Source organism: Pogoniulus pusillus, chromosome 16, assembly GCF_015220805.1.
Source record: "Pogoniulus pusillus isolate bPogPus1 chromosome 16, bPogPus1.pri, whole genome shotgun sequence".
Classification (NCBI taxonomy): domain Eukaryota; kingdom Metazoa; phylum Chordata; class Aves; order Piciformes; family Lybiidae; genus Pogoniulus; species Pogoniulus pusillus.
Window position 1 is genome coordinate 14560095 of NC_087279.1, and position 26293 is coordinate 14586387.

Sequence of the window (26293 nt, forward strand, 5' to 3'; positions counted from 1 at the left end):
CTGTTAGGAGGAACTGCAGCGATCTTAGATGGTATTTTTCAGTGTTCTAATCAAGCAGAGTCACAGAGACAAAATAATACTGTAATACTGGGGCTGAATATCTTCGTTCTGGCATTTCCCAGCTTAGTTTGGCTTTGTCCATAATAGTGTTTGAACTTTTTAGCATAATACTGTTTTTAAAAAAATTGTAGAAATATAACACTGTAACAGTAACAGTTGTAGAAAGATAACTGCCTGGAGCACCTCTCCTATGGGGACAGACTGAAGGAGTTGGGGCTGGTCAGTCTGGAGAGGAAGCTCCCAGGTGACCTTCTTGTGGCCTTTCAGTATCTGAAGGGGCCCTACAAAAAAGCCGGGGAGGGACTTTTTAGGATATCAGGGAGTGACAGGACTAGGGGGAATGGAGCAAAGCTGGAGGTGCATAGGTTCAGACTGGATGTGAGGAGGAAGTTCACCATGAGAGTGGTGAGAGCCTGGAATGGGTTGCCCAGGGAGGTGGTTGAGGCCCCATCCCTGCAGGCATTTAAGGCCAGGCTGGATGAGGCTCTGGCCAGCCTGCTCTAGGGTAGGGTGTCCCTGGCCATGGCAGGGTCGTGTGGTGGAGAGTCCCAAAGGGCATAAAATGGGCTTAAGCATGTCCTGTCCGGACATATTTACCTGCCTGTCTGCATTGCAGCCAGAGGCAGGAAAACAGGACAAAGGAAACCCAGGCAGCCCAGTCTGGTTTGATCCGGTCGCCTGAGAGGGGTTTCGTTAGGCCACGCCCCTGTCACGTGCAAGGCGAATGCGCCCTCCATTTTGGGGAGACAACAGCCTGTGGGTTCTGCCATTTTGGGTCTGTGTGGGTGATTGCCAGAGGTGATTGGGTGATTGTGTGGCCAATGAGACCATTAGCCTCGGCCGTTGCCCTATAAATGGGGGTGAACAGGTGAATAAGTGCTTGTGTGCTCACTCGTTCCTCGCTCACCTGCTGCTCGCCCACTGCCTCAAGCCGCCTCAAACCGCCTCAAGCTGCCTCAGCCGCCTCAGCCAGCAGCTCGTTCTACTTTGCCGCCCCTGTGGAATTCGCCACAGGACTTCTCTTGAATATTTTCCTGCGTATGTTTTGGGCCACAGACATTAGGACTAGTGAGTATTCTTAACTCTTTGTTCAAGTTGCTAAAGGGATTTAATTAACCTCACAAGTGGTGAATGAAGCCGCCAGACTCTCTAGCAAAGACATTTCTGAAGCCTTTCAAAATTCCATTGTATAGAGACATTCTGTAAAATAGTTCTGCTAACCACACCCAAGATCATGTGTGGATAGCTGTAAATAAGTTTGGGGGAATTATCTTTGTCTATATTAATAAGTTATTTAATAACTTTTGAATGGGCCTCATTGCATTTCACCCCAAACTCAGATTTCAACTGGCCCCTTCATAACAGGAGGTTGGAAATAGATGATCCTTGTGGTCCCTTCCAACCCTGACTGATTCTATGAGTCTGTGAATACTGCTAATACTAATTTGTTTAAATTCTCAGGGCAGTTATTGTGAAAGATGGAGTATTTTCCTGCAGTAACTTCAGTATATTCTCTTTTTAAACTGGCTCCATGTACTGAAGAGACACTACCCCTTTACTTCATCATGTACTTCTTTCTTTGTATCATCACAGCAATACTTGCCTCAGTATCTAGCTTAGACAATGATACTTTCAACAGGGATCTGGGTAGGTTACAGCAGAAAACTCAGAATTTGATTTTTCCTTTTAATTTTTATATAAATAAATTTCCTTTTAACTGAGTGTATCAACAGGTGAGATCCTGACCTTGTGGGAAGTAAAAAAACAATGAATGGTCCAACAGACTTCAGAGAGTAATACCTACTGGTTTTGTGGCTTGGTCTGAAAGCACAAACAAAACTCAGTGTCCTGTGATTGAATGCTGGGCTAGGCAACAGAAATGAGTCCCTGCAAACTCTGAAACTGACCTTTGTTTTGAGTAATAAATCTTGAGGGTTTTTTTGCTGCTGCTATGTGACAGTAATCTGGTTGGAAACTATAAGAAGGACAGTATATTATAACCGATTTTGTTGAACTAGACCACAAATTGCAAGCTGAGTTTGAATGAACTCGAGGGACTGAGCTTTAGTGCAGAGGTGAGGAAAAAGCTGAGAAAGGGAACAAAGCAAAACAATTGGTTTCATTTGGTGCTTCTAAATGTAAACAGAACACAAACACCTTGACTAGTCCCAGGACTGCTGTCAGGACGAAGTGTTACCTTAAGACTACTTTCTCATATTTTCTCGATAGGGGAATATTTCCGTTTCTCTTCAGCTCATTTATGTTGCACATATGCTGTGGGATTCATCTCCCTTAACTTCATTCATATAAAATTCTAATGAGGAGAAGGGTGAAGGAAAAGCTCCAAAGTTCTTCCTGTTTCTTATGAGCTGTTTTAGAACAGGGACAAGCAGTACCTTTAATGTTCTGTCTCTGCATATGAAGGATGTTTAGTTAACTTGTGCAGAGGAATGATTAATTTTGAAACAGCTGAGGTTAGGTGGGAGAAATCCTACCAACTGTGAATTTTGCATTAAATGAACCTTCATGGAAACCGTTATCCCAAATCTTTCTTCAGCACTATCTGTCAATCATTGAGCAATGGTGTTGAGAGTTGCCAGAGCTGAGGGCAAACTCATTTTGCTCAGACATTTTGTAACTCCTCACTGCACTAAAATGCAGAAGGACTGTCTGGAATTATCCAAATAGAATAGTGATTGTGATAGTGAGGTAAAGAGTGTGATCTGTGGTGGCTTGAATGCGTGAAAAAGATGAATAAATCTGATGTTTTCACCTAGTGATTTTGGTATGGGGGACAGGACTAAGGAGCTAACTGTTATCTACAGGTTAGTATTGAAAAAGTAAATATAAACATGTGTAGACAAGTGGATATTTAGCTTTACAAAGTAACATTGTAAATACTGTTTTACATTTAGGCACAATAAAGTAATTTACCAGCTGTGCTTTATTCATTGAAAGCAAAAGTTATCAAACTGTGTTGCCATGTTGCAACTAGAATTACAAAGTTATCTAAAGGTATTTCCAGAGAACTACCAAAGTTTAGATGAATACATGGTGTGAAATGCTGAAGAACTTTCCTCTTGGCCCTGAGTTACGAGAGGGTGTTGAAGGAACTGGTTGCTGCTGCGCTGCCAGGGAAGTCCCATTTTAAGTAGCTCTGAAACAGCTTAAAGTTGTTGCTGCAGCTGAACTGAGTACTTGACATCTGGGACATGAGGAATTACAAGTTTGGAATAAAACCTTATTTAGTGTAGCATTCCTTTCTGCGCTGTGGTAGATGTAATAACATGGTAGGAACAGATCTGATAATCTACATGGTATCCAATGTATTGGCTTTGTGCAGACTTTTCAAGTACAGCAGATCTCAGCACAAGACAAATGTGTTAACTTATTCATCTACACTCTTCTTTCCATGCTATGGCAATCTCTAGATGCCATAACTAAATATAGTGTTGAACTGATTGAAATCAGAAATGCATCTATTTACTGTAGGGTTGTCTTAGCCACTGTTATGCAATGTGTGAGCTTCATGTGCTTTAATCCACTTACGTTTCCACTTCTGTTTGTCCAGCTCTTGGCCAAGCTGAGGTCTGTTGCTTCAGAAAACCAGTGAGCACTCTAACAACAAGCAACCTGAAAATCTGCCAGTCTTGAATGATAATTTCTGCTTTGATTGTGCTTTGATGCAGCACTTACTGCATCTGATCATTGTCTGAGTTGTTGTAGTGGAATTTGATAGTAGTAATAGAGCAGATTTTTTTTTTTTTAATGGCATTATTTGCAAGATTGATATCTGTCCTAAGCTACAAGCACTAGGACCTAGGAACTCTAATAACAAGATAACAGGAGGTAAATAATTTTTCAATGCCTCTGAACCAGAACAACAGCAATTTCAGTGATAAAATTTCCTAGATAATACCTCAATGATGAGGACAATAGAGTGGAAAATAAAATACACTGCTAGTCTTTCTGAAAAAAGAAAAAACAACAAAAAACCAAACCCTGTTTCTCAATTTACCCCCACCTCATCTGAAGGATTAAAGCAGCCAAATAGCAAGTCTGTTGTCATTGGCCTGTCTAAAGCCACATATGTTTCTGATGGTAGCAAATAATCCTCCAAGGTCAGCATCAGTCTCTGATACATGCAGTGCTTCTCCGTTGGTTACGGCAAACATGTGTGACTGAGAGGCCTTTTTGCACGTCGGTGCATTCATTGCCATGTTATACGATACTGTTTTCAAGCATAGGAAATAACAGGGATACTGATGAACAGCACCAAATATTCTCTGTTGGCTTTGTTACCTTCTCCACTAAACGAACTGTGAAAGAAAGCAAACTCCAGAACTCTGATGGAAGTAAGGAGGGCTCGCATCACAATTACCACCCATGCCAGAATATTACCTAAACTCACTTAATGCTAATAAATCTTCTTCTTTCCAAAACAGCCCTGGCTTTTCAGAAGTTCTCAAAGCACCTGCAGCCTTACAGGTTTCCTGGAAAGGAAATCCCTTTTTTATTTCTGAAATGAACCCCAAAATGGGAAAGTCATAATAAGGTACCTGGGTAATATTTTTAAGGTTTGGTAATCTATTACTGAGTGCTCCCACATGCACAGCAAGGGCCTCTCACGATGAAACCAGTGAAGAAAATTACTGTGATGATGGAAACACAAGTTCTGATTTTTCTCCCAGGAATAGGCTCAACTGCTGAATAATTTTTAAGGAGTTATCAGGCTGTACTTTAGGAAATATTTTTGGCATGTTCACAGATCAATTACTATGCATTTTGATTGGAAATTAGGTTTTCAAAGGTCATTCAAATTGTACCAAGTGTTTTACCTAAAGAAAGATAACTGTTGGTAGTTGTAAGCATTCTCCACATGCAGAATACTGCTGGCTTTGCTTGGTAACACACCAGAAAACTTTCCACAGATTGTGAAAGAAAGAAACTGTAAAAAAAGGGATTAGTTTTCCTTTGTTTTGCCATCTGCTGTCTTTATTAACAAAGCTTGTTTACATTACATTTAAGATAGAAATCTGTGTTATTATTCCATAGAGAGGAGTCTGGGAGACAGGCCTTTACAGTTACACAAAGTTTTGGTGCCTATTGGTGTGTTTAGTGGTGTGTGTGTTTGTTTGTTTCAGCATATCAATAAGGGTTTTTTTTGTTTATATTTTTTTAAACGATTTCTTAATACAGATAGCTATTTATTTATTAAAAAAAAATCCAAAACATCTCAAAAAAAATTGAAGTTTTGTATGGGATTTGTATAGGAGGTGAACCTCAAACAGACCTGATATCACAGGAAAATTTTAAGAGTATGTGAGGGTTCAAGGCTGTTTTTCCTGTTGGTCAAATTCATTCAGATGCTGGGATGTAAAAGCCTTGTACAGATGTATTTTCATGATATGCCACTGTTCAGAGCAGCATCAGAATTGTCAGATGCACTCTGGGCAAAATCCTCATGGACCTCAAAGAATAATTCTGCACTATGCAGGACAATACAAAATTAATGGCTCAAACTGGCAAGATTCACGTACTTAAATAAATGTTAAGTCATTATCTAGTGAGTTTGGGAAGAATTAGTGTAAGGTCTACTGATAAACATATTTTTTGGACTGACAGAACTGAAGCTGTTTGTCTTGGTTATGTTCATGGCAGTGAGGCATAAGCCTGCGAACTAAGAAGGCTCTTATACAACTGCAAGTGTAGATCTTTCTTTTTTCTGTTCAAGTACATCACAATATAGATTTTTCTTTTTTTTCCTATTTTGAAATGAGATTTTTATCATATTGTTATTAGATATATACACTATTCTTCTTATGGACAGAGGTAATATCAGTATATAGTTGATATTAGTTATAATTAAGGTAGAACAAGCTTCTACCATTTCTTGCCATTTGTAGCTGTTTGGGAGTAAAGCAACTTCTAGCAACATTTCTAGGTTTGTGGTTTATCTTATTAAAAATAGGAATGAAACAATGAAATATAAATGTACTTCTTCAGTATCTGAAAGAGTGAAGGACAGGACTTCAGTCAGTATTCAAGGTTTGAGGTTAGTGACCCTCTGTGTTTCAGGAAGTAAAGTGTTTCAGACTTTATGCTTGCAAATGTGTTTAACTTCAAAATGGGATTAAAATTAAGAAGAATTATTGAAAAGTGAACTGAAATCCTTACAAACATATGGAAGAGAAAAGTTTTTCTCAGAAACTAAAATGGGAACCCTGTGCTCTGGATATTTCTGTGGTGTTTTTCCTTGGAATTGTTATTGTCTTCCTTTGTTTATGTCTTTCTGTCCATCTATTCCATTTTCCTGTTACATTTTGTTGGATTCTTTTTTCCCCTCTCATCTATTCTATTTCATTCACCTTTCCTTTGCTATCTCTATTAACAACCTAACTGAAATGATAATTAATTAGGGAATATTAATTCACCATAATTAAAGTATCGTTGGTCAAGAAAATGCCCTTATTCAGAGATAGCTCAGTGAGTTATCTTTTTAAAATGTTATTGAGGGGAAGCAAACATTTATTTTCCTTCTCTAAGCCTTCTCTTCTTTATCTGTGATACTACTATGACTAAACTACCAAACAATGACATTATGTATTGGTAACCATTGTGGGGTTTTTTTGGCTATGATATTTTTTCTTCTGGTTCATGCTCTAGTTTTATCTGTGCTGTGTTGTGATATGCTGAACAAGTCAGTTATTTTTTCTCCTGGTTTCATGCATTAGTTTCTTTATATGTGGAACCTCAAGTGAACTGTGCCACAGAACACAAAAAGTATTCTTTAAAGATTAGATGCAGCCTTTGCTGTGTCTGTGAATGCACATGCAAACAAGACTGGATGAGGCACTTAGTGCTGTGGTCTAGTTGACTGGATGGGGCTGGGGGATAGGTTGGACTGGATGATCTTGGAGGTCTCTTCCATCCTGGTTGATTCTATCATTCATCTTTCTACATGCAGAGATGAGTCCTAAAATAGTGTAACTAACAATGTTCAGTTGGTGTTTGTAATTCATTCTGTGTAGATGCGTGGAGGTAACTCAATTCCCTTCAGTTTAACCACGACTTGGTTAACATTTACTTTCAACAGCAGTGATTTTAGAGCAGGTTTACTCAAATGAAAATATATTGGCATTTGTATTAAGAGGGTCATTATAAACTATTAAGTTTAAATTGATAATCATGCTAATGTTGGGAATCGCTGCTAATTAACTGTTCAGTGACTAAGGGATTTTTGGCTTCAACGTAAAAATGTTGCAGTATTACATGTGGTTTTTATTTTTTTGCCTCCAGAGTGTTAAGGAATTTCTTCCATCATGCTTCGTGCCTTTGGAGATTTGTTTAAAAAAAAAACACAACACAATTTACAAGTCCTTAAACAAAAAAGTCCTCACAATCCTCCAAATATTTGTATGCAATTGTTTTTTTCTGATATCAGTTTCATATATTCACTAATATGTAATTTTGTGGATTTAGGCTTATTGCTAACTTACCTTTTCTAGAGCATTCCCAGATTTCTCATTGCCTCCTTTGTAGCAGTGTTGAGATATTTAAAGCAAATTGTGGTTAGGGACCATTATATAAGAAATGCAGCATATGCTTGTGGTGTCTGCATTTGGTGTAGCAAAGACTGAGTTTTCTTATTAGGTTTGTGAAAGTGAAATATGTAGTCCATGTGCCTAGTTGTGCCTGCTTCTTTAAGGTAAAAAAACATTTCAGTCAATTGTTGCCTTTCCCCCCGCTTTGCATTTGTGTAAAGAATGTTGCTGGAATGCACACGTGTGGTGGTGTTTTTTTTTTTTTTTTTTTAATAGAACCTATGTAACAACTGAAATCATAATGAACAAATCAGTGAAGTATCAATCAGCACTTTTCTAGGCTGTATTCCTTACCACATGTTTCTAGTCTTACCCATCTTTAGCTTCTCTGAGCAATTTCTTAGAGTGAGGGATAAATCTTTGTTTAAATTTATTTCACTGGGGTAAAAATGTAATTGAAACACATTGGGATCAATACAAACTATATAAGAAGCCATGAATTATTTTTCTAGTTCACTAGGTACTAATATCTAGATGCTAGTATCTCATGAAATCCTATAATAATTTTTCTTCCTATGAGTAAGTAAATATTTCAGCACAGCAAGAAAAGCTTGTTTCTCTCTTTCCTGTCTCCCTTTGGTATAAAGACTATTTTGGACACTTCTTTTACTTTTTTGATTTTCCTCTCTCAAACTCATCAGAGATTTGATCTTTTATATTAGATGTGCAAAGAGTAATAATGCAACTATGGTTTTAATATAAAGGAGTGTACCCCAGCAGAAATGCTAGAATTAAAATAGTTGTTTTATATACGTTAGAACTAGATGTGTAAAATATTTTTGGCAAGTCACTGACACTCTGAAGATGAACTTCTGCCACCACTGAAATGCTCGAGAACCTGTTGTGATGCACTGTCAGTTGTAGGGTTCTTTTACCTCTGTATGCAGGAAGGTGCACTGTTACATTTTTCAGTTCCCAGCATTGGCATCATTTTGGTTCCCAGTGTTGCAATCGTTTCAGTTAAATGACAGTTTTGGTCAGATAGGGTTGCTAAGACTGGGTAAGTTTACATGGGGCAAGATTTTTAAACAGTCAAATGACAGAGCTGGGCACACAGCACAGGGCGTTGGGAGGTTGGACTTACCTGCTCTCTCTTGCTTTTCTGTATCAATTGAGGCATCAATAGTGTTTTCAGGTTTTAATCAAATCTTTGTGACCTGTAACTCTGCACTAAAGAAAAAGATATGAAAAACTTTCCTGCTGGGGTCTGCAGGGAAGATGCAGAAGCCTAGCAGAGGATAAGAGGCTTTAGTAAGGCTTATGCACGCCCGTGGCTAAGCTCTGTGATGAGACAGAGATGGGGAAGGAAAGACTGTGACGTGCTGCTGCTTGGCAGACCTCACTGAACACAACTGCTGCCTGTAACTAACAGCTACGCTTGAAACTGTCAGGTTTTGTCGAACCATTTATTCTGAACTGGCAACCAGAAATATTTCTCTTGGTTCAGTTTCCATTATAGAACAAATTGTATAGCAATCGATATGAATTCCAATTCCATTTTGATTTATATCCAAAGAGTTGATAAAAGTGCATACTTCCCCAAAAAAGGAAGGAAGTGTGAGCACAGCTCTCCACTCTGTGTATCAGTAATGAGGGCTTGTAGCTTGCTTGCTATTTGAAAATATACAAGTGTGTGCCAGTGTCCGATGGATACAAACAAATAAAAAAATAGATATACTGAATGTTGTGTAACATACCATTATTTGATTAATTTTAGGTTGTATTTATATGAATGTTCAGATAGATTAAATATAAACTAGAAGAAAACTGCTCTCTTAGTTAAAACATTTGGAACTCTAAAGAAACATGAATTAGATGTTCACTAGAGAGCACCTGCAGCAAGCCACTGTGTGAATTACATTGTTCAAGTAGCTGTCTTTTAGTGCAACCTCACTTTTCTCCTTCAAATGACAGTGGTAAAGAAGGATAACTAATACAGTGAGTTCTGCATATTATTAAGAGGAAAAATACTACTGAATTGCTGTCATTCAGTAAATATTTCTTCAGCAATTGTAGAAAAAAAAATCTTGTCACTATATATCATGTTCAACTACTTTGTGTAACACTTCAAATCTGCTAACTAAAGAAACCTAGTACTTGTTTGCTAATCTTTTTGTGTTATCTGGAGATTCCTTTTTATGTAATTTTTTTTTTCGAGGGGGGGGATTTTTGTTGGTTTTGGGGTTTTTTTTGGCTAGTTTTGTTTGTGGATGGGGTGTTTTTGCTCGCTGTGGTTTTTTTTTCGGGTTGGGATTTTTTTGTTTGGAGTTTTTGTTTGTTTGATTTTGTTTCTTGCTCTGTTAAGTGCTTTACTAAGAAATACCTCATTTTAAATTTAGGAGAGATGTGAAATGGGCCATTGCATGCAAAATTTGGTCCAGTGTGAAATTAACTCTCTTTTGTGTTCCTTCAAAAATCGGTATCAGTATAGAAGCTGCAGGGTGCTGAGCAGAAGTGGGAGAAATGGCTTGTGTTAAAAAATGTTCTTTATTAGCAGTTAACATTGTTTTGTATCACCAGCTATGGATGCCAGGGGTTTAAAAAATAAACATTTGGGGGTTGTTTGTTGGTTTGTATTTTTTTTAATCTGTATCAGTCATTTTGGTTCTGTGAAGTATATCAGATATCATGTGATGACAATGAACGACACGATTCTCAGACCCTGTTTTATACTGGAAGGAACACTTAGACTTAAAGATATTGTCCATTGTTTCAAAAGAGATTTTTTTCCCCCTTTTTTTTCAGCGTCTTGTTGAAGCTGCAGAAGATGCTTACCTGAAACATGAGTTTGATGCTGACTTGCAGGTAATTAATGATTTTCTTAAGTATTTATCATTGTGATATACTATACCAGTTTGTGTAATAGCTTGCTTGAGGGATTGCTGTGGAAAGCCAAGTATGCAAATAATAGAAGGCTGCTGATTACAGAAAACAGAATTAATGAAGATTGGCTTAGTATTTTGACAGGTTACACATTGCATGTTTGTGTGCTGGGAGACCGAGCAGGTGGATTTTACTCTTTTAGAGATTTTGTTTAAATTCCCTGCGTGTCTGCTTAGGTCAAGATTTCTAAACACGGTAATTAGTGGCGCGTTTCATCCTTGCAGTGTAGTGGCGAGGAATTGTTCCGTAGAGAGTTGAATTTGCAGATGGGTGGGACCCACTGTGATGGGATTAGCACGACCTTGATTTGTGCAAATGGTTTGCTCTTGGATCTGTGTCTAGAGCAGACACTCTTTTTTTCATTCACCTAGAAATCCTTAGAGCTATAGACCATTATTGTCTCACTGTTGCCTTTAGGAATAACATGGGAGAGAGCAGCACTGCTCACAGTTGAAAATGCTTAGAAGAAAAAAACCTCGCTTAAATATGATACATAAAAAAAACAAACAAAAAAAAAAAAAAAAAAAAACACCACACAATCAAACAGGTTAATTTAGAAAATAGGTAATCTAACTTAAAAAGGATAGTTTAACAGAAAATGCTGCTCAATACTTAAATGAGTAAATGCATCCTTACTTGTAATACAGTCCTGTATCCTTGCTTTCTTCAATGCCATATTAGGTCAAAATTGGTTTATTTTGTCTCTATCTAGACTTACTTTTAAAACCTTCTGTGAATATTTGCCATATATCCATTTTAAAATTGAGCTTCAGCATTAAGGGCAACAGAGACTTTTGGGTCAGACTTTTTTCCTCTGTGTGTGTCTAAGAAATACAGAGATTTGTAAGCTCTATTTTCACATTTTACTATGGTTGCTTCCAGTAATCACAAAGCATCTTTTTTTAATGAAAATACTATGCAAATTGCTAATTTCCGTGCAGAGAGTAGAAAAACTTAATAGGGTGAGCTTTTTGGAGCTGAGGACAAAAGACTGAGTTTAGAAGGCTGTGATACTGAGGTCTGTCAGTCCATGTTGGAGTATGGATAAAATGAGCACACTCTGCTCATATTTTTGTTGTATTCATTGAATGCTGTATTCAAATGCTTTCGAGTTCTGTTACATTCCAGCCTTGTAGAGGTGCTGTGTCTCTTTTTCTTTGAGCTGTGGAGAAATAGGAGCTATTGTCTGAATAAATTAAAAAAATCTTCTATAAAGCCTGTTTCTTGAAGTCTACAATAAGTGCTTCTTCTCTGCAGGATAGTTCTCATTTTGACAAAGTCCTTCATTTGCTGAGGCTTTGAAGATATTAACACTTTCAGGAAGCCAGTTAAAAGCCATTTGTGTCAGCAGCATTAACAGGACAATCAAATCTTTGGATAGAGCTCTGTTGTTTATTACTGTCACGGTCCATTAAAGCTAATCAATTGTTAATCTTGGTTTCAGCGACCCCTTTGCAACCCTTGCTGGGTGATTGTTGTTCTTTATCAAAAACCTCATAATGCCATCTGCTCCATATAAAATAATGGCCAGAATCATTTGATAGTGTACGTTCAAGTGGAGGGGGACAGAAGGCTTGTATAATATACACTGTATATATTTCTGCTATCAAAGAGTAATATTTTGGCATTTGTATTGCCTTGGCCAACCTGTGGAAGGACAGGATTAAATGCTCTGAATTAGGATATGTGATGCAGTATCAGTCTGCCTTTTTGTGTACAGATATTCTGGAAAGTCAGGAAGATCATAATGACTGTGCCTTTGTGCTTTTTATTGGTCCAACATCACCTTCTGTGTCTTAGAGGACAGTACAGATAATGTCAGGCCATAAAAATGATATAAGGAAGAAATAAAAATTATATTAATATTTTTATTGACTGTGAAAAAACACCAACTTAAAGGAAATAATAACTATAAAAGTTCATCTTTTAGACTACTGTTATTCTTTTCAGCAGTGTTGAAACTACGGCATTTGGTCAGGCTAGACCTGATCCCCTTGGGGCATTTTTCTTAGTATTATTGGTTTTGCCTTCAGTAATTCTGTAGGTATTCTAATCAATATACTACAACATATAATGATCTAAGCTGTCTCAGCTGTCTCTCTCTGGACTGAATCTGTTGGCGCTACCAACAAAAACCTTGTAGCTAGAAACATAAATAAAATTCCCAGTGAATTGAAAGAAATAAATAAAAATGGGTGATGCGATGTGTAACTCATCAGCATTATATATTGCATGTTTGAGTAATGACAAGCTAAGAATCCATGAGAGCTGACTTGAGAGATTTGCCCTACAGTATTTGGGCTTTGGAAGATTCTTTTTTTCTGTTAGGGATGTGGAACCAAGTCATGAAGTCCTGCCTCTCAACTTTGTTGCTTGAGAGGATGAAAAAGACAATATAGGGGTTAACTGCCAAGCCCAGATTCAGGAAGAGTATTGGATGTTGGTGGTTTTGAAGTGATTCTACAACCATCTTTTGGTTTTGTTGACTTATTTGCCAGGGAGAAAATTTTGGGGAAATACAAGAAAGATAACAACACCTTCGACTAAGTGCAAAAATGTAAAAAAAAACCCCAAACCCAAAAACAAAACCCCAAATTATTTATAGCTATTGTTAAGTGACATTTTAGCCTCCTGATCGTTTACTTCCTTTGTACTTTGATATGTCTTTCTTAAGATGTGAACCGTCTTGTTATGATTGACAGAAACCCTGTTGGTACAGGGTCTGTTTAGACCCCTGGAAGAAGCTCTTGAAGTGTAAAAATCTACCCTAGAATTGCCTTATACCTAAGTATTTGTTGCATATGCATCTGATACAACCACACAGATTTAGACACTTTCTCCTCCCACCACATTTCCTCAAACCACTGCAAACTGGACAGATTTTGCGGTGTAAAAGTACACCAGTGTGATTGTAGGCTGCTCTTTTCATGCAGTTACTAGCAAGACAGTAAAGCATGCATCAGCAACAGTCAGGTGGGCTGTGCTGGCACCCAAACTTTCTACAATGTATTTGCGTGATTATATCTGAGCTCTGAGGATAGAGATGCATAGCACATTGTTACCATCTGAACAGGCTGAGGATAAGATCTCTGTCATAGTGTTGTATAATTTTTTTCTTGTATCACTTCTGGTTTCTAATAATCTCAGGAGGTACATGTTCAGCAGTGGAACTGATGCTGAAGTTCTCAGTGGAGCAGTAAAATTAGCTTTCACTGTGCTACTCACAAACCTCAAAAATACACATAAATGTAAGGATCAGTAAAGATACTTAGTTCCTATCCAGTTTTTATAGTTCTGATCCAAATGACAGGAGGAGGTCATACAAGATTTTGTTGTGACTACTGTTTCTTCATTTGCTGAATGGTTTCATTATACATAGACATTTCTAAGGTAGTTCTATTTTGTGTGTTAATTAAGTTCATTAGTTCACTTGCTTTACATTCCAGCTGGGTTTTCTCTGCTCGTATGCAATGTGGTAATAAAAATGCAAGGTTATTTCTTTTTTAATAGAATCAAAGCTAGTGAATAGCTGATGTCACCTGAATTACTAAATGTCTTCAAATTGTTTAGTTTCATTTTCTTTATAAGATGGGAAAATTTCAAATGCCAATACTTAAGGTGTTTGAACTTAGTTCATTTTTGTTAGAAGCGTAGAAGAGGATTAATCAAACAGTTTTTAGGAAAGGATTACTGTCTTTTAAGGATATTCTTACAGTTAATTTAATGAGATAAAATAGGAATAATGGTGTAAGGCTGCTTTTCCTGATTTTTTTTTTTTTTTTTTGATCCATAACATATGTCTGAGGCTTAAGGAAGAGATTTTAAAAATTAGACCAGAGTTAGGTGCTGTTCTGCCAAATTTAGCTGGCTGTTAACTCCTAATTGCATACCATGTCCTTGGAAATCTCATCCTTTCTCTTAGTGTATTTATGTTTGTTATATAAAAAATCAGCAGATGGATAGTTTAGGATTTTTCCAGTGGTTTACACAGGTGGACAATGTACTATTTTATATGCATTTAATGGTTTTGTTGAACCCTGCAAGAGATGAGATTTCAAAGGTTTAGTAGAGAGCACAAACAGCAGAAGAGGGTTGGAGAACAAAATTTTCTAGTTCATAAACTCTACAGCTCCTGGCTCTAATGCTGCAGCTGTTAATAATATTAGATAGCTTATCGTTGTCTTTCAAAGGGAGAAACCTCACTTTTAGTTTGAAATTCAACTGCTAGGTAGAAAGCTTAAATATAGGCATAAAAAGCATAACTTAAATTGCTGCAACTTAAAAAAAAGTTACAAAAATGTTTATTTAGTTTAATGTTGCCCTGCAAAAATTTGTAATGATGGATTATTACTTAGGTATTTAATTAACATTTAATCAAATAGATGGTAATTACATTGATATCAATTACTGGAAAATACAAGGACAAAGGATAATTGAGAATAGCTATTCTACATAGTCGTATTAAACTCCTGTTATAACATGTGCGTTACTTTCATGTTAGTATTTCAGAAAGTCTTTCTGTGTATTTATTATCTCACTAATTTTGGATAAGGCAAATACCTAGATTTGCAGTCTATTGGTATTAATATTTTTCTGGGTGTTAGAATAATGTCCATGACGGAAAAGGAAGTCTGTCTTCAAGTACTCAACCAATGATTAAAATTACTTTCTGAAATGTACATTGAAAGTAACAGTGGAACATCTGAGATTTGAGCTTCATAGATTATTTATTCAAGCTGTTTACTTTCAAACTTGGACATCAGTCTTTCTGAGTCTCAAGCTTGGAAGCCCAGTCTGGGATCCTGACAGTCTAAATTCCATTTTAGACTTTCTTTCAAACATTTTGCAGACCAAAGCGATCTCATATATTTGGGCAGTATTTGGACAGGGTGCCTGTAACTTGTAAGGAGGCAGGATTAAGAGATCCTTAACTAGTACCAATCTAAGCTGCTAAATTCTCACAGCCCTTTGCAATTTTTGCAGAAGTAGCTACATAACTATGGAAACATTATAGTTTATTTGGTTGTGAAATCTGCCTCTGGGGCTCTTTCCTGAGACGTCTCACACAAATAGTTCATCTTTTTGTTCCTCTAACACTAGTGATACTGCGACAGATTCTTCTGTACATGTTCAGCCAGCTGTGGTCATAATTTGGATATAGCTGTGATGCAGAAATGTTACCAGGGCCTGCAGAAGTCTTGGTGTGACCAAGTGTTTTTCAAGTTAGAAGTTTTCATCACCAAGCAAAAGATAAGAGATCAAGGAAAGGCAGTTAAGCGTACAATTAAGAATGTCGCTAAAGCCCAACAGCAAGAACAATGCCCCAAACTCAAGAATTTATACTACAGTTTGAGGGCTAACAGGTAGGAAAAAGCAAATGGCAGCATGAGCATCTAGTGAGCTACAAGTCATAACAGGATGCCACTAACAGATAAAGGAGTCTCTTTGTGTCTTTGTTTGGGTTTATTTTTTCCTTTCCAAAAACACATCTGTGCTCCTCTTTTCTTTCTTCTTTCAGAAAAAAAAAGCTTCAGCTTTTGGTGTAGTAATATTCTTATTGATTCCTGTGAGCTCAAATTAAGAACATCTCAACTGCTCTAATGCTAGAACTGCAGCAGATTGCCAGTTTTTTAGCTCTGAGGATAAGCCTCTTCAGTAGAGAGCACTTTAGCTTGTCTACTCTTTTCTATTTTTTTATTGAGGTTGGGAAGATGGAAACCTACATGGCTATGGAACTTTTGAGACACCAGTAAATTGAGATGGTACTGGTATGGAACTTTTGAGACACCAGTAAATTGAGATGGTACTGGTTAAGAAATCTCTAGAATTGATGCATGTAGTGGTTTAGGTGTTCCCTGCCCCTACCCTCCCCCCCCCCCCCCCCCCACTTTGGAAATCACCCAGACTAGACTCAGCTGGCTCTGGAAATTTGAATGAAGCTTGTATTTACAACTTACCAGAATATACAAGAAGATATTTACAGTATATACAGTTATATACAGAAATGTACAAGGTAATACAGAAACACAACAGCCTTCCCAGAAACCTAAGTTCCCAGGAGGGGCTCCCAACTGCCCTTCCACCTTCTCCCACCCCTCTCAACCTTACCCCGGTCGCAAGGAAGAATGGAGGTTCGGCCAGGCTCTTAGGAAGCAAAGTGGATTAATCAGAGAGACAGCAGAGAGGCTAGAGAGAAGTGCAGCTCAGGCAATGCCCCAAGAAGTGCCTTATCCTTTTTTGGATTCTTGTTCTTATACATCTCAGCAAGCCTATGAGTGAAGTAGACATCACCCTTGTTTGTCTTTCACAGCCTGTAATCTAGTTTTTCTCACCAAAACATTCTAGCTAGCTTCAAACTAGAACAATGCACAAATAAAGTAAGCTTCAGAGAAAGAATTTCCTATTGCTTTCCCTCTGCATGCATGGCAGGGATTAGGTATTAGAGAGTGCAGAGAAAGAGGAGCCATGCACCTTTTCAGTTATTTTAATCTCCAAGCTTTTATCCGTTTTCTGTCACTGTGGTAAATGATCAGAAACTGAGAATGAGATTTTATGAAGGGAGGAAAAAAAATCCTGCTAGTGATGTTTTCATTCATCCTCTAAAGAACATGAACTTCCTTGGTTCTTGCACTTGTAATTTTGCAGATTTTTAAATCAATCTTTCTTTCTTCCTTTCTTTTGTTCTTTCTTTCTTTCTTTCTTGAATTTAGGAATATGTTTGGCATTTAAGGACAATTGCCATCAGTGATTAATTTTCATTTACTCTCGCCTTCCACACATGTACCTTTATGAATTTCAAATTGGTTTTACTTCAAACAAGCCAAATGTAAATTACTGGGATGTGTTTTTCTGTGTGTTCATAACTTCTGTTGACAAGTAGTGAGTCTGACAGCTAAGCACAGAAATGCAGAGTTTTGCTCACTGGCTCAGAAACAGAGGTGCAGGAAAAAAATGTGATTTCTCTACTGTAAATACTTTGGCATTTTAGTGCCCTTCTGATTCATATAAGGGAGCCATTACCAAAGAAGCATCATTCTTTGCTTCTGCAGTCCAATAGCTGTTCTACTTACACAGGACTTGACAGCAAAGGAACCAGCAGCTATAGGCTGAATTTGCTGCTGCAGATACCGTGGTGTTCTGCTTCTGAAAAAGTTTGGCAGGGTTCCAAAAATTGATTCTTCTGACTGCAGTTATAGGACTCATCCTTTTGGTACCCATAACAGGCTAGACTCATTAAATGACTACCAGAAGTAGTTTGCAGACACTTCTGGATTTATTCCTGCCTGCCTCTCTCGTGATAGCAATCACTATCTGAAGCATGTGAAGTGGGTACTGAAGAACACACTATAAATTCTGTTCTGCTCATCAGTGGTTTTTGCCTGGTGATATCTGCTGTAAATTATTACAGAGACCTGAAACCTAGAGTTGTCCAAGAACTGTATGCCTGAGCAGATCACTTTGTCTTCATGAGATTTTTCCTTTTATGGTTTTTTTTGTAGCCCCTTTATTAGATTTACTTGCTACTAGAGATGAGAATAAAATTACTTTCTCATCCTATGAGCATTTAAATATTCCAAATTCTCCAATTAAACATTGAGATATCCCAAAGTTTTTTGTGAGCAAGTGAAATCTCTCATTTGGAACTATTCATCATCAAGTAGAGGGGCTCCCAGTTAAGATATGAGAAGTCTTTTCAACTTCCTTCTCTAGTGAATATTAAATTATTTATACGATGTGAAGCAACTGCAGCAGATGAATTTGTGAAGCACTGAACCTCAGAAAAACCTGATGCATAGAGATCATAGTTTGAGTTTCCATTCTGCTTAATTCAGAGGATGGATTTGAGCTGTTGTGTAAGCCTTTTCCTCTCTGGCACAACTTGAAGCTCATTGAAATACTGATAAAACTCAGAGACTGCAACATGGAATCCACTCTTATTGTTTTTGAAAGGCAATTATTTAACTTACTCCAGTAAAACATATAGTGGAATAAACTATATTGTTTGGATAGAGGGATAATGATGTACCAGAAGGAACCAGTCAAATGAAAACAGATCTGCTCACTTGAGAGCAGGGAAAAAAAATGACAAAAGACATTATAAAAAAAGTTTTAGCGGATAATTAATAATAATACTTAACACTGCAGCCTTAAAATTAGATTGAAGTTTGATGTATTAAGCTGGGAGTGACTGTAAGCTTGTAAGAACTTCAGTTGAGGCTTAAAAACATTTCCTCTGTCAAAATGCGCAACATTCCTTCCAAAAATGCCCATTCTAGAATGGCAGTGTGGCAACCTTCTGCCAGCATGACTGCTTTTCTACAAAGCCAGAATAGAATGTGATCTGTTCATGACACAGTTTGTCACTGAGAAGTCAGTGATTTCTTCCTCGCATTTTTAAGCAGACTGATTTGGGAAGATAAGCACCTCCTGCACACTGGATTCACTGGTCTGGGCAGGGATGTAAGAGTAGGCAGAACAAGGGAAGTGAAGCAAGGGGAAACTGAGATGAGCAAAAGGAAGACTATGGAGTATGCAGAAGAAAGCAGAAACAGTAAAAAAATTAGGTGTCAGAAGACTGTAAAGTGCACCAAAAAAAAGCTGGAGAAGTAACCAAATTATGTGCAAAGGCAAAGCTGTTAAGTGTTAATACCTTCATGTTTCAAGAGTACTGACACTAATCTTTACACAAGTCTCTCTAAAGCCATTACTTTTGCTCATAGTCTGAAATGGAGAAAATGTTTTCTGCTACCTAAGTAATAAAAAGGCAACCTCCACTTTTATCCATGTCTCTGGTGCCAGGTTAGGCAGTTACATAAACGGTAAGAAGCTACTTGACATGTGCTTCATTATAAAACAAAGGAAAACCTTCAGAGAGAGTAAGAGTTGGTAACAGTGTTGGGGAGGGGAAATTAACTGATGTGAGATGACATTTTCCAAAATTAATATTGGTTATTAATTTTGCTATTCAGAACTCTCCCTACCCCCGACCACTACTTTTAATAATATTTGGGTTCTTACACAGTCATGGAAACATTCTATGGATAATATCTAGGTCTAGCAATAACCAGCAAAAGATTTGAACAATAAATGAACTGGAAGAGAAGATTCCTGCGGACAAATGCTGCTTGCCCAGTAGCTGGGCTCAAGGAGCTCTTTCTGCTTATGGCAGAAGGCAATGAAGAATTACAAGGAGGCATTTAAGCATTTAGTCACAAATGATTGTTATTACCCTCACGGGGGCTAGTCACAGTCCTGACAGCGCCCAAATGCTTTCAGGGGACTCTGTCTCCTTGGATGTTGAGACTTGAATCTTCCCGGCTCCTGGGGTAAGGATGCAGACAATATCTGACCTCATTCTCCTGGCTTTCTCTGAGGAAAAGAGAGCCTTTCATTTTCTGAAAATGCTTTTCAATTAGCTTTGAACTTTCTGCTGCAGTTCAGTGGCTTGAACTCTGAGCCCAGTGCCTTCTACCTGCTTAGCAGCAGCCCTGCGCTCAGCACTGAACAGCTTCACACTGAGAGCCAGGTTTAGTTGTAGGCTGCTTTAGTCCTGTCAAGATCTTGGTGAATGTTTTAAGAAAACAATTCTCCTTGGTTCAAGCAATGTCAAAGGCAAGTGACAGTTCTGAGCATTTTGATCCTGTCAAGATTCATTTTGAAATATGCTCCTATGGCTTAGCTTTCCTTTATCCATGGATGTTCAGTAAGAGCCAGTCAGTGCAGGGAGGAGATTGCTGTCTTCTCATTTGCTAAGACTTGTACACCCAAGATGCACAACACATTCTGTTATCTAAGTGCTCACATTTGATATGTACATTTTGCCCATATTACAGCCTTTCTGACCTATCTGGAACATACACTCTAAAGAATCTATTAAAAACACCTCTTTAATTCTGTCTGTACTTGTGTGTATTTTGTATCTACATTTTATTTTCTGGTATTTTGAAAGGATAAGGTGCTAAGATGCTCAGAGGAGCAGACATTGCTGGCGTTAATGTTTTTATTTATAAGGCTCATTGGTCAGTAATACTGAGCTCTCTTCCAGGAAAAAAAGAGCCTTGATTCACTCCTGCAAAATTCAATGCCCTATTGTTCTCACTTCTCTGAAGTCACTGTTTATAACATTGCTCTCTTCTCCCTCTGAGGAATAATATAATTTATTGGAGCAGTTCATTCATAGTCTTTGTGATATCTATCTTTTGGGACAGAGATACCTTTTGCATGATGTACACACTGTTAGCTTCTAACTCTTCCTGTTTGCTTTATGTGAAAGGGTTTGTAATCAGGAATATTTATGCATCCTGGTACCCAATTGTGCTGTGCTTGCTGTTTCTGCTCTTCATAGAAAATTAAACTTTTTTTTTTTTTTTTTTTTTTTTTTTTTTTTGGCTCACACCTACCTGAAAAGCAAAATATTTTAGAATATTACCCTATGGATTTATGATTACTAGGCAGATAGCCAGTAATAAGCAATGATATCTGATACTACAGCCCAGACGTTCTCTGACTTTTTCCACCTTTTTCCTATTATCTTTAAGTTTAATAAACTATAAATGGGAGAAATAAATAGCAGACCATCTTTTCTCTTTTTGTGCTGCTTTTTTTGGGGGGAGTGGGGGGGTTGGTGCTTGATGATGAGATTATAGGTCATCTATTCTTCTAGCCTGGTGTTTAAGAATAGGCAGTGTTATTGAAAAGGGTGAAAGTACCTGGGGTGTGGTGCGTGTGCATGTGGGTTTGGTTATTATTTTGTGAGCGAGCAGCTTTTTTTTTGCTACACCAGCACTGTTTTAAATAGAAATAATAGCACTATAGATAAATATTTAATGCATATGTATGAGAAAGGCAAGACAGAAGTCACTAAGCAGCTCATACCTTCAAATGAGGTCACATTTCTGACTTATATAATACGAAAGTGTGTAAATCTTAGATGACTGCATTTGAGAGATTTCCTGGGTATTTGACATACTTTTAAAGAAAAAAGATACTTTCTTGCCTTTGGCTTATAAGAAAGATACTGGGTGAAAACCAGCTACATTTGTACCTTAACATTTCAATTGTGCCTAATATTTCTTTGTTTCTGAATCTCACATAATTGCTGACTACAAAATTAAAACACCAAGCTCATTATTTCAATCCTAAGATACAACTTGCTTCAGACTTAGGCTTTGTCTCTAATTGTAGTGTCTGTGTGTTGAGCTTCATTAACTTGAAAGAGAAGGAGCCCCCACTTTCATGTTGAAGTTAATTAAAGCTGGTAATGATTATTGTCTGAAAATTTTCTGGGTTCAAGTAGGTTATTTTGCCTCTGCCTCTATTTTCATGCATCATTTTGTCAATCATGTGGTTGGTCGATTCATAATATAGGGGATTTGTCTGAATTCAGTGAGCTATGGCGGGGTATTTGTTTATCATAAAAATACACTTGCATGTTTTTTAATAGCTAGTTGAAAACTCTTGCTTGTGAAATAGTCATTGGTGACTTTTCAGATCAGTTTTTCTGAAAATTATTTGAAAAATAAAAGCAATTACTGTTCCACAAGTAATAGGCAATAGCACAAACCACAATGGGTATATTGATGGCAGGTATTTTTAATATGAAATTTGAAAATGCCAAAGTAGGACAATTCTATGGTGATGTGTAAAAGTTTCAGACTTAGAAATACGGTCCTTTGAAGTCAGCATACTAGTACAGTTTTGACCTTGACTGGTAATATGCATATTTTTATGCTTGTATAGCTAATAAGTGTTTTAATACTTGTTCAAATTCTGTGCTTCAACCTCATGTATCTTGTCTGATGTGCACATTTTTATCGCTTGTTTTGTGGGGTCATCCCATGGGAGATGTCCTGCTTAAAAGCATCTGAACAACAAAAAGCCCTCCAGCTGAAAGGCTATGTCTAAGATCAGGCCCAGAAGTATTGCAAAAAAATTGCAATGGCTAAATGAACAGATGAAACTAAAAAAAAAGAGGATGTACTTGCCTATGGGAAAAAGCTTGGGAAAAGTGAGGATACATCCTTTGAAAAGTCATGTCAGCCAAAGTTAAAGAAATGTTTTGTTTGTGGTTCATAAATACAAAGCAACGTTATGATCACAATCGTTTGGTTTAATGTCACATTTTGTGCTTCACATTTCAGCTAAATATGTAAATATATAGCTAAAGCTCTTGTACTATCCAATTTAGGTGTAAAAGGAGATTTAAAATCTTCTTCTGTGTCCAGTTAGCTTTTCAAAATGTGGAGCATATGTTTAGAGAAATATTGCTGTGAATATGCAATGTGCCTAGCAAAGATTTTAGTGAAAGACTTTAATGGTTATTCTGTCCTTGATTGAAGTTCCTGCTGACAAAGTCTGCTTAAGACTTTTCAGCATTATATGGAAAAGAGGCTTTTGCTGGAAAGAGCTGTCAAGCTGGGGAGTGTGTGTTATGCTGGAAGGGATGGTGGATGTTTTGACTATAAGGCTGGCAAAAGCCTTCTGGTTGGCAGCAAGGTGACAAGACCTGGTACAATTCGTAGGGCTTGTGGATGCTTATACTGGATATGTCATCTCGGGAAAGGATGTGTGGAATTGTGATGAGGCAAAATGGTCCGTATGAGAGTTCACTTGAGATTGTAAAAGGCTGTGGGATTTCATGGAGGCTCCAAGGGCTTTCCAAGGTTTTCTGCCCAGTAACTGGGGATGCAGCTATTTCTGGCAAACTCTTAGGAGATTAATAGTCTCATGAAATATCATTGTGTTAGTTTAACACTCCTAGACCATGTTCAAAGAAGGGAAACAAAGATGCTTGGGAGAGAGAGACAAACCTCACGAGAAGTGGGCCTGGAGAAGAGGAGGCTCTCTACAGTGTCATAATATAGATTGTAGTGAGGTGAACGCCTGTCTCTTCTCCCAGGTAGCAAGTGATAGGATAAGAGGAAGCAGCCTCAGTTTGCACCAGGAGAGGTTTAGATTGGGCATTCTTCACTGAAAACTTCAGCAAGCACTGGAACAGGCTGCACAAAGTGGCAGAGTCCCCATCCCTGGAGCTATTTAAAAGCTGTGTAGATGTGATACTGAGTGACATGGTTTAATGGCAGTGATGGGTTAGCAGTAGGACTGGGTCTTAAAGGTCTTTTCCAACCTAAATAATGAAGGCAGGGATGCTCATAGCTAAATGCACACCTTTCAGAGAAGGGAGAAATCCTATGTTGCTTTTGAAATTTGTCCCCATTTTTACTGAAGTCACTATACAGGTAAATGGCCGTTGAAGTATCTCTCTGGAGGTCAAATGATTATTGTTTTCTTAGAAAGACCCAAATTTCCAGATTCCAACTACTTGTAAAATATCAGTGGTATGATACCAGTATGATACCAACACCAGCAACAGTAAAGAGATGACATAAAAGACGGTGTTGTTATGAAAAATTACTCCATTTCTATACCTGGTCTCCTTTTCTACTGAATTCCATCTCTCAGATTTTCTGATGTTTTATGGGATTTATATTCAGTGAAATCTACTGCAAGTTATAGAAGAGGAAATCTATTAAAGATTAATTGAAATTCAGAAAATAAGTGTATAGTATGTGTTAGAAAAATACTTGAATCTCCAAATATTCTTCACTTTTCGTCCAAGTTTTGCATTGAATTCTATAAAATAGCAGCCCAATTAGCATCCATAATTATTCTATAGCTGAAATTAAAATTTTAATTCCTTGTAATCTCTTGGTAAGTACCTTACTATGTATTTTCTCAAAATAAATAATCCTAGTCCTTGACCTTTCAATGTAGTGATAGCACTAGCATGCGTCTTGAGTGGGGGTTGATGGGTTTGGGGAGAAACGAAATGGTAATTAGGGACATTCTGGTGAAAAAAGACAGTGATGATACAAGAGGGAGATAAGTTCCTCTTGCAGTCCTAGTAGTGCACGTTTTGCACTTTCTTTCCTTTCACTGTAAGCAAAGAGTGTTTCTTCATCCTATGAGTTTCTTTCCTCCTACCCCTAATGTTTTAAAAGTTGTTCCTTCTCCACCTTATCCCAACACTGATTTTCACCTTGCACATCCAGGAGCAACAGAAAGAGGAGACGACAAAACTGGCAAGTGAGATCGTTATCAAGTCCAAAGTATTTCAGCTGATTTGGTTTTGTCTTACACAGGTGACTCATACCCACAGTACCTGTGTAAACCACCAGTGGTCCTGGTTTATCTGGATAAATCTGGACAGTTGCAAGGAGAGAATTTACATTATACTAACCTATTTAGTTTGTTGTTTTACCTGTTCTCTTCTGCAATGGAGGGGTAATTAATCGATTGCAAGGTGGTATTATTGTTTATTATCTTGGCATTCAGAACTCTTGCAACCCCAACCACTAATTTTAATAATAATTGCTTTGCACAGTCATGGAAACGTTATACAGATGGTAACATAGAATCGAGAATGTTTAAGAAATAACTAGCAAAAATATGAACATTAAACTCAACTGAACTGGAAGAGAATGTTATTACAGTCAATATACTGCTTGTCCACTAGATGAACCTGAGGAGCTCCTTTCTGCTCTAAGGCAGGAGGCTAGGATTCAATCAGATTCAATAACAGAGTTTTGCTGAAGAGGCTTTAAGTATTTACTCACAAAAATAATTTCCCAACTGGCAGGGCTAGCTACAGTTTCAGACAGTACCCAAATGCTTTCAGGGAATTCTGTCAGTGTCTTGTCAGCCACTGAGGCTTCTGATTCTTCTCAGGCTTTATCAATAACGCTGAAGAAGGGCGGACTATCTCTGACCTGATCCTGGTTTCTCTGGATGATCTGTGTGTCTTCCAGGGCTTCTTTTCTTGGGAAGTGTAGACAGGTTGTCTTGCAATGTGCAGTCTTGGCATGATGTCGTGCTGGCTATGCAGGCAATTGTGCCTATTCCTGATAAACTTGAAGCAGGCAGTTTCCTGGCCGTTCAGACCCAAAGCATCAGGGCTTCATATTATACAGCTGGGCTAACTTACAGTTTAGCATAGCATAGTGCTGCAGAAGGCAATGGAATAACCACTGCCAGAGGCAGAGAGCAACAGCAGCAGCAAACAAGCACAAATACAAGGGCAGATCACATTGTGTGACTTGCTCAGATCTTTTTATCACTGCTGCCTGAGTCTAATGGGCCTTTGGACACAGAATAGCCACTCAGAATGGCAGTTAGCCAAGCTTGACCATATTAGATGCTTTACCCCCACAGACTTGCTTTACCACCATAAGCTTGCTTTACCCAAATTTGGGAAAATATAGGCCTTGCACAAGGCAGGCACAAGCCAGTGTACATACCTTGTTTACCACAGTGTTGGAGAAATTCTTGTTAGCAGGGCACACAATTGATAAACGTGAGCAACCCGTGCTGGGAATGTCCTTGAATCCATCTTGGGAGTTTAGATAGCAGGCACAGGGTAGCTTCCCCCCACATGCAGCTGCAGGGGGTGGAGTGCAGCTGCAGGTGGGCAGAGTTTAGCCAGTCCCAGAGGCTGACCCTCAGATTGTTATGGTATGCTGACCTATTGATGCCTTACATGTAACTCTGGACCCTCTGATTGTAACCAATCTTGGTGGAGCACGCCCATTGCTAGAAGTGCATATAAGTCACTGCATCACGGAAATAAAGGGGATTTGACCATCTAACCATATTGGTGAACAAAGAGTCATTTTCCCATAGCGCTCCACCGAACGGTTTTCCCAACACCCACAGGATGTAAACGGGAGCTAAACAAGTCTGGGCAGGCC

At 38.0% G+C, this 26293-nt stretch overlaps 1 protein-coding gene across 5 annotated transcripts in view; it reads left to right on the plus strand.

Annotated features, from left to right (window-relative positions):
- CACNA2D3 (calcium voltage-gated channel auxiliary subunit alpha2delta 3) overlaps nucleotides 1-26293 on the plus strand; it is a 415635-nt gene that overhangs the window by 120735 nt on the left and 268607 nt on the right. For all 5 annotated transcript variants that reach the window (XR_010305229.1, XM_064156686.1, XM_064156685.1 and 2 more), the window contains exon 4: nucleotides 10410-10469. Coding sequence is in view for 4 of the 5 variants with exons in the window: in XM_064156686.1 (XP_064012756.1) it covers nucleotides 10410-10469 (60 nt within the window). In the remaining variant the exon portion in view is untranslated. The remainder of the gene's footprint in view (nucleotides 1-10409; nucleotides 10470-26293) is intronic.